At 38.1% G+C, this 14,583-nt stretch overlaps 1 protein-coding gene across 3 annotated transcripts in view; it reads left to right on the top strand.

Annotated features, from left to right (window-relative positions):
- Positions 1-14,583, top strand: part of PTPRR (protein tyrosine phosphatase receptor type R) — a 141,270-nt gene that overhangs the window by 66,322 nt on the left and 60,365 nt on the right. For all 3 annotated transcript variants that reach the window (XM_066183244.1, XM_066183245.1, XM_066183246.1), the window contains 2 exons: positions 5,233-5,346; positions 8,510-8,665. In XM_066183244.1, coding sequence (XP_066039341.1) covers positions 5,233-5,346; positions 8,510-8,665 — 270 coding nt within the window. The remainder of the gene's footprint in view (positions 1-5,232; positions 5,347-8,509; positions 8,666-14,583) is intronic.

Raw genomic sequence — 14,583 nt, 5'->3', positions numbered from 1 at the left:
TATGCCTGTCATTTTTCTACTATTCTGGTGATTTTCACTACACTTTATTCAGTAATTGCTCCCTGACATTGGAAGTATTTAAATGTCCCAAGACTGATATTTCTAATCATATTGTGTTTTAGCACAAATATATTACGTATGAAAGTTTGAGTAGGTCTAGGTCACTGCAGACAGGCGCTGATACACAGAAATATGAAGCTACTTTAATTAATCACTAAGAATAATTGATTTTATACTCATGAGAATTTTATCTTCGTTTACAGACATAATTCAAAGTTTAATGTGGACCTCATAAAGGTCTTTCCTGTTGGAGAAAATCATATGGTAGTGGGAGAGGTAAATGAGAGAGGAGTGAACTCACTTAAGATACCAATTTGGCTTAGGGCAAAGTCCCTTTGGAATGACACTTGGCAAAATACATTGTTGTAGTTGCATAATGCTGGCTAGGGATAGACTGCCTTACAAGTTGCTGTGACACATCACTCACATAATTTCAGAAAGCCAAAATCTTCTGTGGGTATGTATCAGGCACCTGAGACAGCCAAAGGGGCTCACCTGATGCCCAGTGCAGCTGCAATCTCAAATACTGACCAGTGACAGGAAGGGAAATTTAATGTGTTTAGGGGGGAATAAAAAAAGAAAATGCTGGTATTTTCACAATTTTTTGCCATATTTGTTGTAGTCCTGCACCAAAACTCTACAAATAAATCTGCAACACTTTCAATTTCCCTCCTGATAAATACATCCTTATTTTGGTTGTACCACTGAGGCTGTCTGATGAGGCTGACAGGATGAAGCACTGTGACACTAATGAGCTGTAGACACTTCACTGTGCAGGCAGTAGAACGGGGTGCTCAGATAGATGGACCCACAGCCTGGCCATAGTGCAATATTTGGTTTAGTGTGGAAAACCCTCCCATTTTATAGCATTTTTGTTGATTTTTAAAAAACATATATAAATAACTGGAGCACAGGCAGGTCAGAAAACTCTTTTCTGAGCTTTCTCACTTGTTTGGCTTAACTAAATAAAGGTGTTTAGCTTTATTTCTGTTTTAGGACAAAATAGAACTCACTACCCAGTGGCCCTTAAATAAGTAAAATTCTTAGCATGTATAATTTGTTGATTTTTCATCTTTTTTTTCATAAAAGTGTTGTTAAGATGTATACTTTCACCTTTAATCTTCTTTATCCTTGATTATTTTTGTTCTGCATAATCAGTTTAGCGGGAGGTTTGAGAAAACATCTGTGGTGGTAGGATCAGTAGGAGTTTTGGAGGGAGCAACAGTGCATAGAAATGGAATCATATATTTGAAGCTCATTGCAGAAAGGATATAATTGATGACAAGGAAAATGTAAGAAAGAGATGCTTCTCTGAATTTTTCTTGGGAAGCAGAACTTCACCTGGCATACCATGGTTTATTGTAATATCCTAAAAATATTATTTCAGACTCTTTGTTACACATTCCCTTTCATCTTAGGGATTTTTTTTTTTTTGTCCCTTCAATATGAAGATCTTTAATAAAAAGCCCCTGTAGGATATCAGTTGTGAATGAGCTTTGGTGGGTTTCTGTGCTGAGTTTCCCTTTCTGGAACTCTGTCTTCCCAAGTCTTCCACTGCAAGCAGAAAACTCCTTCACTTCAAACTACCTTTTTTACTTGGATCAGACAAACCTAGAAACGGTCGCCACAGTTGCAATATCCAGGTTGGTAATTGCTCAGGAAAATGAGCTGTCCAGGGTGTTTGCCGCCGGGCTCAACAAGTCGCTATTGCCAACAGAGGCAGCTGATTCAAAATTATAACCTCCTTGGGGAGGTGGTTGCAATCCATGATAAACACTGCAGATGAGCAAAGGTAAAGGATTAGTGCTGTCTTACTGGGATGTTTCAGTCCTTTCTTTTCCAAAGCAAAAGGAGCAGCTAGAGGAACACAGTAAGACATAACTTGTGTATCTATGTTACTACTTTGTTTTATTTATTTAGATGGATTACTTTACAGAGGTTAATTTAATTTTTTTTTTTTTGCAGGTGATATTAGAACTCAAGTATTTCATTTTTGTAATTATAACCTGTAAATGGCTAGTCAGGTTTCCATTGTAGGAGTGATTCTCTTAATAATGACACTTCATACTGTTTGTCTAAGTACAGGTATTATTGCATTTGTCTTTGTCCATTAGCAGTTTCCTATCCTAATCTCTTACCTTTGTCGACTACAGTCAAAACAGTATCTAGGCATGTCATCAGAATGGCACAACAATATTAAAATATTTAAATTTTAATGATGTTTTGAAACTTTTCTGATAGTAACATTTAAGACTTTTTTTCCCTTTCTTTTTTCTTAATTCTTCCTTTTTTTTTTTTTCCCCCCTCTGGCTAACTTTTCTCAATTAAAATTGTTATACTTAAGCATTTGCAGAAAGGCAATTTTACACCAGACTCTCCGGTCAGACTTAAATTTCAGTCACCTTCAGAAGTGTTGCCTTCATCCCAGACTAGTCTGATAGCATTGCTGTTATTGAGGGGACCCGTTGCCTATGCTGAATAGACATAAATTAGCTGTGATCTTGTCAGAGGGAACTTGGGAAAAGACTGTAATCTATCCCTGTTCGTGTCATTTACCGTAAGCACCCAGAGTTGGCCACAGTATAATGAATTGATACATCTTCAATCTAGTCCACTTCTGCTGCATGCTTTTATGGATACAATACCAAAGGAAAAAAAAAGATAATAGAGAGCACAGAGCACATTTGTGGTGGTCTCATCCCTCTAAAGTAGGTGCTCTTGGGATTCCATCAACCATTTATGTAAATTACCTTTCAGTGAGTTAGAAATTCCATTTCTAAAGTGACAGATTCTGGATTGCTTACTTTCCTTTTGACAGGAAGAGTCAAATGCACTCCCTTGTGCTGTCTGAAGTGGAAAAAGGCTACCTGTAATACTCTTACTTAATTTTTGCTTTAATTGCCAAGGAACTAAGATTCACACTGATAGCAGAAAAGTAGAAGCAGATCCCTACAGTGGACAGCAAAGCAAGGTTCTTATAATCAATGTGAAATGCTTCTTCCTCAGATATTTCTTGGGTTTTTTTGGGATGGAAAGTCACAAAAAAAGAAAACAAACCCCAAACCCCCTCCCAAAAAAAAAAAAAAAATGCAGCCTTGGATGGATATTCATCAAAGGACACAGTGGACAGAATTCATACCTGGTAGGCGGAAATGTGACTCTCCTAAAGATAATGGAATTTCACCACATTTTATTGTCCATGGATATGATGAACCACAATCCCAGCATACTAAATCTATGAGAATTTATTACCTCTTTACGGGCTTTTTAAGATCTTCTATTTCCTCTGAAGCTAGGTATTTTTCTGGCTATTTCATTTCCTCATTATCAGTGAGGTCTTAACATGCTATTTAACAATATCTCTATTTATATGTTGTGATATCTGGCTCAAGTATGTTTAAATGAATGTACTTTGATTTTATGCTTCTTAATTTGGCTCAGTAACAATATGACCCATAAGTCAGGGTTGCCAGCTTGGGCACTATACCATCCTAACTGATCTCTAGGGACCGTCATGACAATCTTTCTATTTCAGCAGCAACTTCCTTTCTCATTTGCTCAAGACCTTCAGACTAGGCTATCTCAGTGTAGTGACAGCTTCAAAGCTCCAAACCAATTCTTCTCAAGTGTTCTGTGAGTCAGTCTGGGGTACAGATGAAAAAGAGCTCACATCTGTTAGACCTCCACATGTTCCGTCTCAAGACATCTCTCTGTTTCAGTGATAAAGTTGGAGCATTTTTGTAACCACTGAGGATGTCTGTCTAATTCAAAAAGAAGCAAAGAGAAGATTTTGCATTTTGAAAATGCCAGGGTAGAAAGGATATTTTAAGTGGAGGAATCTTATAACACTTCCAATTGAATTAAAGTTCAGTTGTGTGGTAAGAGTAGATGTCATGCATCAAGACCTGACAATCCCAGTAGTGTAAAAAAAAAGAGAAAAGGGGAGGAAATGTAAGAAAAACACTCAGTACCAACAGAAAAATCAAATCGATAGTGGAAAAGGAAAGCAAATTTTTTATGGTTTTACATTATAGCTTATAAATACTGATAAAGAACAGCAGTCAAAACATGTGATTTTTTTTTCCTTTGAGATAAATGTTTCCTTTCATTCTGAACCATAACCATATTTCTAGTGTGATTTCTGACCCATGGATACTTAGTTCTCTTTATGCAGCTCTGGTTAGGAAGGAGGACTACCTGCTTGGTTCCTCAGAGCAGCAAGCTGGCCCATGGCTCTAAACAGGAAATTTGAAATAAAAATCTTTTTTATCTTGAGTCAACTGTCTCAGGCAGAACTTAGTAACTTCTTCAGTCAGAAGTTGCCAGAAGCATTGGAATCCTGTGGCTATCTGGCATAGTCATCTTTCCTCTCTTCTCCGCTACATATTGTCTGCAAAAGGGATATGAAAGCAAAGAAGCAGACCCTAAAGTACCACAGAGAAGTACTGTCTATCAAGCATCATGTGAAGACCCAATACCTGGGTCTTCTTGGACACAGAAGATTTGAGCCTAAATAATTTCTTGGGTAAAATTCCACTGACTTCACAAAAAGGATCTGAACTTGAGGAAACTTCTAAATTTCACTGTAATTCTAACGTAGGAAAAGAAAATGTTCAGTGCTATAGTCTGTCTCATCCTGTGACTTGCATGAAGAAGTTATAGGAAATTCAAGCATGGGGAATGCATCCAGAATGTTTCATTTCTGATCTCAGAAACTGCTAATCAAAATTAAAATTGTATGATTTCACTATGTCTGACTCATTCTTCACCTTCAGGGAGATATGCTAAGACAATATTCCAAAAGAATCTTCATTGTGCAAACTCAACATCTCATTCTTTAAGGATGCATTGATGTTTAATGCTCGTCTTTCATTTCTAAGATAGTAATTGTGTTATCTTTGACACTGTGACTTGTCCAAGGAATTAAGTCAAAACCATCTGGAACCCATTCTGAGTGTACTTGGGTAAAGGTGGTACTTTGCTAATGAAAACCATTTAAAGTACTTAAATGTACCTTTGGACTTATTATGTATTGTGATGCACATAGATTACACAGATTATTTTTAGAGGAAGAAAACCCAACAACAGTTAGTGAAAAGCCCCAGAGATCAGTCATCTTGAGAACTAAATGTCTTGGGGAAGGAGTTAATTTGAACTGATTTTGTTTTGCAGACACTGCAAATGGATGTAAACAAGCTGAATATCACATTGCTTCGGATATTTCGCCAAGGAGTGGCAGCAGCACTGGGACTGTTACCTCAGCAAGTTCATATCAACAGACTCATTGTAAGTACCAAAAGACCGTGTGTATTAAAGTGTACCTATTCATTTAAATTCTCTTAAATTTATTTTCCTGTCGCTATGGAAGAGTGCAATTAAATAGGACAGAAAAATACTTATTGTTCCATTTCTTCAACTGCACCACAGAAAAACAGATCCCCATTAAAAAACCATTTAAATTTTCCTTTGAAAAGACACCATTCTCAGCTAAGTCATATAAATCTCTTTTTTGTCCTATTCATAAGCAGATTGCTTATCCCTTAGTTTTCATTCCAATGCAATTCTTTTTCATGTTCACACCTCATCAGTGTTTTGTTTCTTGAAGGTTGAATATTGCTCAAAAAATACATGTGATTCATCCTTTCAAAGGCATCTTTGCATTTTATCCTCCGACTTTCCATTAGTAAATTAAATGTCATCTACAATATTAATATTCATGCTTTGTTATTCTGCTATAATTATCTGTCCTCAGAAATGATCTTGTAGACTACCAGTCCTATTGACAAAAGATGGCGATAAATTTGCTTCTAGCAAAAAATACTTTTTTAAATCAACTGTCATTATATGGTTTTTTTGTGTATGTGTACTTAACACTGTTGTCTTTTTACGACAATTCTACCATGAAGCAAGAAAACCCAACATCATGTGTGTATTGCTAGTCTTCAATTCACTTTGCAGAGGGAAGAAGAGTTTTTTTATTTTACATGCAGGTTGAATATTAGGGAAGAAAACTGACAGGTTCAGCATAAAAGTATTTTCTGCCTTGAAAGCTTGATAGGATTGTATACATCAAAAGGGATTATAAAACTCCTTCAAGTAATGTCTCTGTAAGAAAAGATCTCACAAAAAATAAAGTGAGAAAGATCAATAGGAATGCACTGCAGCCCTTTTCATGTTCTTCAGGAATCTCACTCATTCATGACAAGCAATGCTAAATTTTATTTGTCCCATGAATTGGCCAGAATGAAAGGCCTAAAGACATATTCAGAGAAAAGCACAATTAAAGGAGAAATGTTTTGGAGTCTAAGATGTGTATTTCAAGATATTGAATCACCTAGTAGCTTTCTTATTATGCTCTTCAGAAATTATGTAAATAAACAGAAGAAATATGCTGTTTGTTTTCCTACTGGTGCCATTTTTTGCTTTCTCCTCTCATTTATGATTTAAGGGAAGAGATAATGTCATTTTACACCTGCATATAGCCCAGAATACATTAAGTACTGTTATTTAATTAGTCTTTTCAACACCTGTTAAAGTTCTTCTCTGAGTCAATATTTCAGTGATACAAGAAAGTAAGCAAACTTTTCCCCTATTTGCTCTAAAAATCACACAGAGTCAAAATTCATAAGGAAGACAAATACATCTTAGAAGACCTTATTACTAGTTTTCATCCTTCTAACACAAGACATTTCCTCTCATGCTGAGAGTTGCAAGCAGGCTGAGCACATCAAAATTCATCTTGCCTTATTTCAGTGTAGTCTAAACTACTCATCTAGGCTCCCTGTAAAAGCTGTAGAGAGAATGGTAACTGCGGGAGAAGAGGCATTGAGATCCATCCCGATTATATTAGGATGGATTAAATAATTCTCTAGAGATGCCAGTCCCTCTACGCTGACTTTGGGAGGTAGACAACTGAAGTGAGGTGACTCACTCCCAAGTGAGCGGCTATCAGAAGTGGTCAGGAGTCTGGAAGCCAGGATGTGGATGGGCACAGGAGGAGCAGACAGCCTGCTAACCTGTTCCATGTAACAACACACAGTGTGCCAGGAAATATTAACTTGGTATTTCCAGTGTCTCCTTAACCTTTCCAGTATATCATCCTGCCATAAAGGTCCTTTAATGGGATAGAGAAATTAATAAACAGTGGAGGCACAAACCACTGTGAATGCTGTATACCAACCAAACCTTGCCTGATGCTTGTGCCCTGCACGCAACTGTAGTCCCCTTCCCGAGTCAGAGACTGAGTACAACCACAGCCTCAAACCAGTCTCTTCAGCTCCCACCAGTAGTCAGTGTCCTTACCATTCTTATTGAGCAGATGGACCAGCAGCACATTTGAGAGCACAGAGGACAGATTTAGGGCAAACATCTTCGAAAGAGTTCCTTTTTGTGCAGCTCTGTTTTGAATGCAAGGGGTATTTTATATGACATATTTTAAAATAGGTCTTTTTCTTCACTTCAGTAGAGATAATGATGCGCATTAAAGGTGATGGGAAAGAGGCTGGGGAAATCAGGATTATCCCATTTTGAACTGATCTCTCCCATCCCATAATGATGGATAGCAAATGACCAGAGTGGAGAGGGTTTTGCCTGCCCAGGCAGCAATGCAAGGAGCAGCTCCATGCCTAACTTACGTATGCAGAATCCCCCAGATCTGGACTCTACTCCACAGTGTCAGCTACACTGGCCATAGCCCTGGGGAGCCAGGGTTTCTACATCCTCTTTGGACGTCAGAGCTGCCTCATGTGCTGTTCAAGTCTATCACAACAGAGAAACTCTCTTTCCTTTTGCTACCTTGAAACAGAGTGTGCATCACTGACATTTCTAATACAGAGCCACTTAGGCTGCTAGGACTCCATCAAAGACACCAGGGCAAGAATGAATAGATAGGGGAGTGGATATTCTCAGGTTACACATTAAGTGTTAACAAAACTTCCCTGGTCCTTTAATTTTGTTGGACCATATTAAGTTGCATTGCAGTCAACTAAAAGGACTTTATTGTGGTATGTGTCTGCAATGTGTTGACAAGGGGCTAGAAAGTAATGGCCAAATATCACAGTGTTATACTAAGCATTCTTATTTCAGCTCAGCTCAGATGAACTATCTGCTAAAATCCCTGCTGGCACATTACCACTGACCCCATCCCATGGCTCCTCCTATCACTATGTTACATCGATTTTTAATGATACTAGACTCAGGAAAAGTCTGCCTTGTCAATATTGATTGAGACAAAGCACACATGCCCACGTTTAGGATTTGCATTTTCTTCCACAGTCTGCTGGGATTTACAGAGACAGGCAAAAGGTATGCTGTCCTCACAGAGCGGGTAGCAACCTTTATATTCCATGCTTTTATCTTTGGAATTATCATTGCAACCTACAGACAGCAGAGATTATCTAATGTCAGACCCCCCCTATGATTTTGCGCTTTTTTTTTTTTTTTTCTCTAGGGGAAGAAGAACTGTGTGGAATTGTTTGTGTCCCCACTGAACAGGAAGCCAGGAATTTCTGAGGCGCTCCCATCTGAAGAAGTGCTGCGTTCCCTTAATATCAACATTTTGCATCAGAGTTTGTCCCAGTTTGGAATAACAGAGGTCTCCCCTGAGGTTGGTTCTCAATTTTCTAACCTGTATTATTGTGATATAGATTAGGCACTTACATCCTCGGTAGTTTTCCAGATGAGGTTCTCAAGAAGGAGACAGAAAATGTATAGGCTGAGGTAGCATCACTACTATAAGGCAATTATCACAGAATGCTAGAACAGCCTGGCTTGGAAAGGACTTTAAAGATCACCTAGTTCCAACCCCTCTGCCATGGACTGTTGCACCCTCCACTAGACCAGACTGCTCAGAGCCCCATCCAACTAGCTCTGTTAAGTTACATTAGTAGTGCTTTATTGGCACTATTATTTATTTGTTTATTTATTTATTTACTCTTTAATATCTGGGTCTTCCTTGCACAGATGAGCTATCAATGAAATCAGAGTTTAGATCCTAAGAAGGCACTAATTGCCTTAAAGAAAGTAGGCATAAGAAATTCCAGTCTAATTATGGGGTTAGGCAGATATAACAATTTCAACAGAGGGATAAATGGAATGCAGATATTAGGTGTCACCATTACTACCCATGTAACTTTTGTCTCACATGATTTTGAAAAACTGAATCTGTACATTACATCCATGCTTCTTTTTATTTTCAGGATTGGCAAGAGATTTCTTTTCTTTATGTGCTCCAAAAAGAGGGTAAAAATAAAACTTGTAGCTCTTATTTGTGTGACTTCATCCATTTTTTGATAGAAAAACAAAAAAAAACATTTCAAAACAGAGATTACATTGTCATTTCCACAGCTTATCTGAGACATTATCAGTGAGATGGACATCTAATTCTGGGCTGCCCATTTAAACTGTGCCCGGAAAATGAAAGAAAGCAAAAGCCTTAAGGGCAAAAAGCCACTGAGCTCATGGACGTGGCCACATCACGCTGCATTTTATTTAGTGTCTTACCTGAAGCCCTCATGTACATATAAAGACCCTCAGAATACAGTTCGGGGCCAAAACCCTTCAATCATGTTGTCAAGAATGAAGATTTTTCAGTGGAAACTCCCAATTTGGCAAGGAGGTGTCCGTGTCCAAAAAAGGGGAAAAAATATTTAAATACTCTGATGAGCTGTGTTTCCCTCTATGGGTAAAAAGTTCCTGGAGTTTTTTATATCCAAAGCTGTGTTTGAGACATTGCTATTTGAGCCATTGGGCTGTTATGCCTACCTGTATTTCTGCTGATAAGAAATAGTTTTGCTAATTTTAAGTATTCTAAGAATCTAGATGTCTTTTTTACAAAAAGTTAAATATAAAACAAGGCAAGTTCATGTTCTACTACAGCAACTTTCCGCACCATCAAATTTCAGAATCTCAAGTTTTAGCTGTTCTAATACAAAACATAGCAAAGCAGTTTCCAAATGTCAAATCAAGTCTTTATATCATCCATCAGCAATCTGAGTGAAGCTTCCTTTAGGTCAGAATTTCCTTTGTATCTGAGGCCCATGAGTCTGACAGTCGGGATAGAGACAATTATCTATTCCTAGTACTTCAGTTACAAAAAACACTTCAGGTAGACACGGGGCAAGAACTTATGATGAATAATAGATGAACAGAGAAATGTCATCAAGCTATGAAGAGATGCTGAAAAAAGCCAAGCATTGAACTCAAGAGCTCATCTTGCGTTAGATACATTGCAATAATCTGGAGTGCTCAGATATTTGTATTTTCTTTCTGGAAAAAAATATAGATAATCATTTAAACAGGATTATTAGATTGAAAGCTATGCAGTCTCTAACTCCTAATACTGTTGGAGACACAAAAGATTATTTTAATATTTCATCTGATAGCAGATTACACAGCTAAGGCACTGATCCTGAAAAATAATGCAGCTGTGTACTAATAGGTATTCCTTATGGATCTCAATAGTTTACATGCGTAAGACTACACAGAAAATAACATCTGAAAAACAGCAACATATAATCTTTACTTGGTTAGCTACTAATCACTTATTCTCCCTCAACTTGCTCTAAAAGGAAATTGTTCCAAACAAAGTAATAGCAAACCAAAACAAAACAGACAAACCTTTGAAGGAAAGTATAGTCGTACAAAGCATTACATAGCTTTGACCTATTATTTTGCCCATTGTAAAATGCTGTGTGTGTGTACTCCTAAGCTATCAGTCCTGATTAAATCATGATCTAAAATTGTACATTCTTCTACCAAAAGTATGCTTCACAACCAGTATTGTATGTGCATTGTCGATGTATCTGTGCGCAAAGGAAAAATTACTCTCATCTTTCTAGGTGGGTGGCTGACATAGAGGTGTTAGGGCTGGAATTTGTCTCCTTTTTCAGCTGTATTTCAGTAAGAGATGCCTAAGGCTGCAAAGTCTTCTGGCTCTCTACAGTAAACAAAAAGTGGTATGTTTGACAGGCAGTTCATCCTATCTGTGAGACACCTCTCCTAAGATTGCTTGGTTGACCCTTTTTAACAAGGTTTAATGTAAACTAAACCCCCAGAGGTTAATACTGTGAAAGATTCGCCTGTCCGCCCGTCCAAAGAAATTTTACCAAGATTATGTAGGAATACCCACATGGAAAACTGCTCTGCTCAGTCTCAGCCCATACTATACCATAAACAGCAAAAGTCCCGGTGGGTGTCAGTACTTGGAACTACATTTCCATTCACTACAGAAATAATGAATGGAATGTCTTTTTTACAAAAAATTAAATATAAAACAAGTTCATGTTCTACTACAGCAACTTTCCGCAACAACAGCAGCTTGTTCACATCTGCTGATGCATTGATCACTGGTTGATCTATTTTCAAGTAAATTGCCTGTCTCAGAATTGTATCCCAGTTTCTTATTCTGCAGTAGCTGAAAGAGCAATTTCCCTATATGTTTTTGCTGTAGGAACCACTAGAGTACTTTTACTACCTGGTGTAGAATGAGATATGCACCAGTGGGAAAGTGTAAATTTGAAGGAGTCCAAGAGGACTTCAGAGGTCCAGGACAATGTCTATACCTTTCATATCTCCTTGATTTTCCAATTGCTTATCATAGTTGTAGCATTTGCTCTTCTGTTGTGGTCTAAAGCTTGTGTCTGAAGCGGGATTTCAGATTGAGTTCTGTTCCATGAGATGTACCACAGTCAGGAGCAGACTTCTCCAGAACAAAGTACAAAACTGGTGCTTGATAGTAGGACTAAATTCAGTGACTTACACAGTCTGTGTTATAATGGTGTGGGAATCCTGGCTTCCTAATGTCTTTAAATTGCTTTGATTAAAATAAAATACTACTAGATTTCAGAATTTACTAGAAGAGAACTTGAAGTGTTTCCAAATGACAAAAAGAACTGAAGCTACAGTAAATAAAAATAAGGGTTACTGTGTTTTGAGAACTAAGCTAACTGCCAGCTGGAAATGTGTCACTGAAGGAGAAATTTCCAGAGTTCATACCCGTATTATGCAATCCCAAAATGTAGCATTAGAAATCCTTGCACAAAGAGGTTGCTTTTGAAGTATGTGATATTAACATATTAGAGAAGAAATCAAAGGAAGCAATCATGCACTTAGAGTATACGGAAACTGTAAGTTGCTGTAAGGACTAGTGATCAAAACCATTATCTTAGAAATTACAACAGCCTGGATTGACAGAGGCGCCTGGGAACAAAGCAGAGCACAAGGACATGCTCCTGTGATCAGGCAAGGCAGCTGTAGTGTAACATCTGCACGGCTGCACCCAGAGAATCCAACAGGAACAGGAGCCCTGCAGGCTGCCAGTGTGGTTATGGAATCCCAGCACTTCATCACACGTGTCTAAGGTGGAGCTTTTGGGGAGACTTTGTAAAGGGAGCCTGGTTAAGTGACTATTATCCAGTGTCCTGTGAGCCTGAAAGGTCACATACATTCCTACATGTTTTCACTGGGGCTGGAAGTAATTTCTTGGCAGCGTTTCCCAATGTGCCTTAGCTAACATAGTTAAAATAGCAGAAAAAAAACAAAGCTATTGAGTGTGAACTTCCATGAACCCTTTTTGATCTTGAGTTCTACCCCCAGCTCCCTGTAAGCTTTCCTCTGAGCTCAGAACTACAGTTTGCTATGCTCTCATTAGTGTTCCAACCCAAGGGACTGATTGGGGTTAACTGACCCAATTTGCAAATTCACCTGTTTTCCACTGAAGATTTACCTTTCTGTAAGGTCGTGATACTGCAGCAGAATCTTTCAGTCACAGATTTTACAGTGACTACTTCAGGTCAATGTCTCTCTTGTTATTATCAAAAGCTGGCTGCTCATTTTTCTTGCTTGCAGAAATACTCCACTGTTTTGCCATAATAAGACCAGAAAAGCCAGAGTGGATTTTTAGTGTCTTTTAAAAAAAAAAAATTTAGAAAAATTATTCAGAAAAAAGACATTTATTTCAGTTCAGCAGCTACCCTTGTGTGCAGGCACTCTTCAGTAAAATTAGTGATTGAATGGCATTGTAAGAATATATTTGATTCTTCCACACATTGAATTGTGCTGAATTCAAACAGTTTAAATTAACCCAGCTCATTCTGCCTGAAAAACTGGCCTTACTGGAGACTCATCAGAGAATGGAAATACAAGGAATTTATACCTTCTTCCCTGTTTGCTCTAGGATCTGACGCTCCCTGAGCTACTGGAATTTCTTTGCCATTCCATCTGCTCTGATATTCCCCCTCCCCTTTATTAGCTGCAGATCTTTGCAAATTAGTCTGAGTACATTCTCCACCCTATTCCTCAAAAACTATCTGAAGGACAAGAATCCTCTTGTTTTTGCCTTGCATTTGGCCATCCTATTTGCTTTCTTCCTGGGCGTCAGCAATTTGTAGTGAGCGTGGCAGTTGCTATCCCTCTTATCGGTTTTCCCAGACAAAGGAACAAAGTTCAGAATGAGCAACATTGACGTTTCGAAAAGCAATTCCTTATCGTGGGTGTGAGATGACTCAGTTACTGGAGGTCACAGCTTCTTCTGTCATTAGCAGGCAGCTGAAGCAATGATTATGCTCTCTACCAATTAGATCTGGGAGAGAGATTTCCTTGAGTAGGTGAAGGTACTACTGAAGTGTTTCAAAATGGTGTGTCAAGTAAGTTTAAGTTGTGGTATACTTTTTTTACCCTTTTTACAGCATTTGTTAATATTCTTTGAACATTATTGTTAGAAAGACAAATCAGGCAAAGACATGTCCTGAACACACATAACACTAGACAGACATCATAGAGATTCATCCTCTGAAAGTTTTCTCTTTTATTCTCTTCACTCTGTTATGTGTATGAAGTCTTTTATAAAATAATTTATAAGTTTTGTGACATTAATGAATTAAAGTTTATTTAAGTCTCTCATGCATTGTGACTAAAAATCCTATTTGCTCTTCATTTACTTTTTAATGTATTTGTCCTTTCAGTAATGAGGTATTAAACCACCCCATTTACTCACTTACAAAACATCAGCATGGCCAATTCTCCTTTAGCTCATGCTTTTTATCTAAATTTCCTCCTGAGAGATATGAAACACCGGAAAGCCATCAGGTAACCCACTCAGGGTCAAACATTGAGTTAGTTTATAGCTACTAGGCCGCAGCTGCAGCTGCTGCTGTCACCATGGGATTCCCATGGAACTCAACAGGAGCAGTCTTGGATGTGGAGCAGCTGCAGTTTTGGGCTCTGAGCCAGTATTGGGACCCAAGTCCTGTGCCATGAGCACAGCAGAATGACCTTGCTGTGCTGAGGTAGCAGATTGCACAGAGAGCTGTACCCCACTACAGAGGCAGCAGTGTTTAAATTTGTCTAGGAAGAATTTTTGCAGAAATACTTGGCAAGATTTCCAGCTTCTCTTTGAAAGCCCAGGGTTTAAGTTGCTCATTAAACATCAAACTGACAGTTAATAAGCCTTTTTAAACTGTCAATACCTGCAATATTTTAAAGCCGAGACCATGAAGCAATGCATGATTACACACACACAAATAG

The sequence above is a fragment of the Chamaea fasciata genome, unplaced genomic scaffold (genome assembly GCF_029207755.1).
Source record: "Chamaea fasciata isolate MVZ Bird 193981 ecotype frontalis unplaced genomic scaffold, bChaFas1.0.hap1 SCAF_5, whole genome shotgun sequence".
NCBI lineage: Eukaryota > Metazoa > Chordata > Aves > Passeriformes > Sylviidae > Chamaea > Chamaea fasciata.
This window is presented reverse-complemented; position numbering and strand designations above follow the sequence as displayed.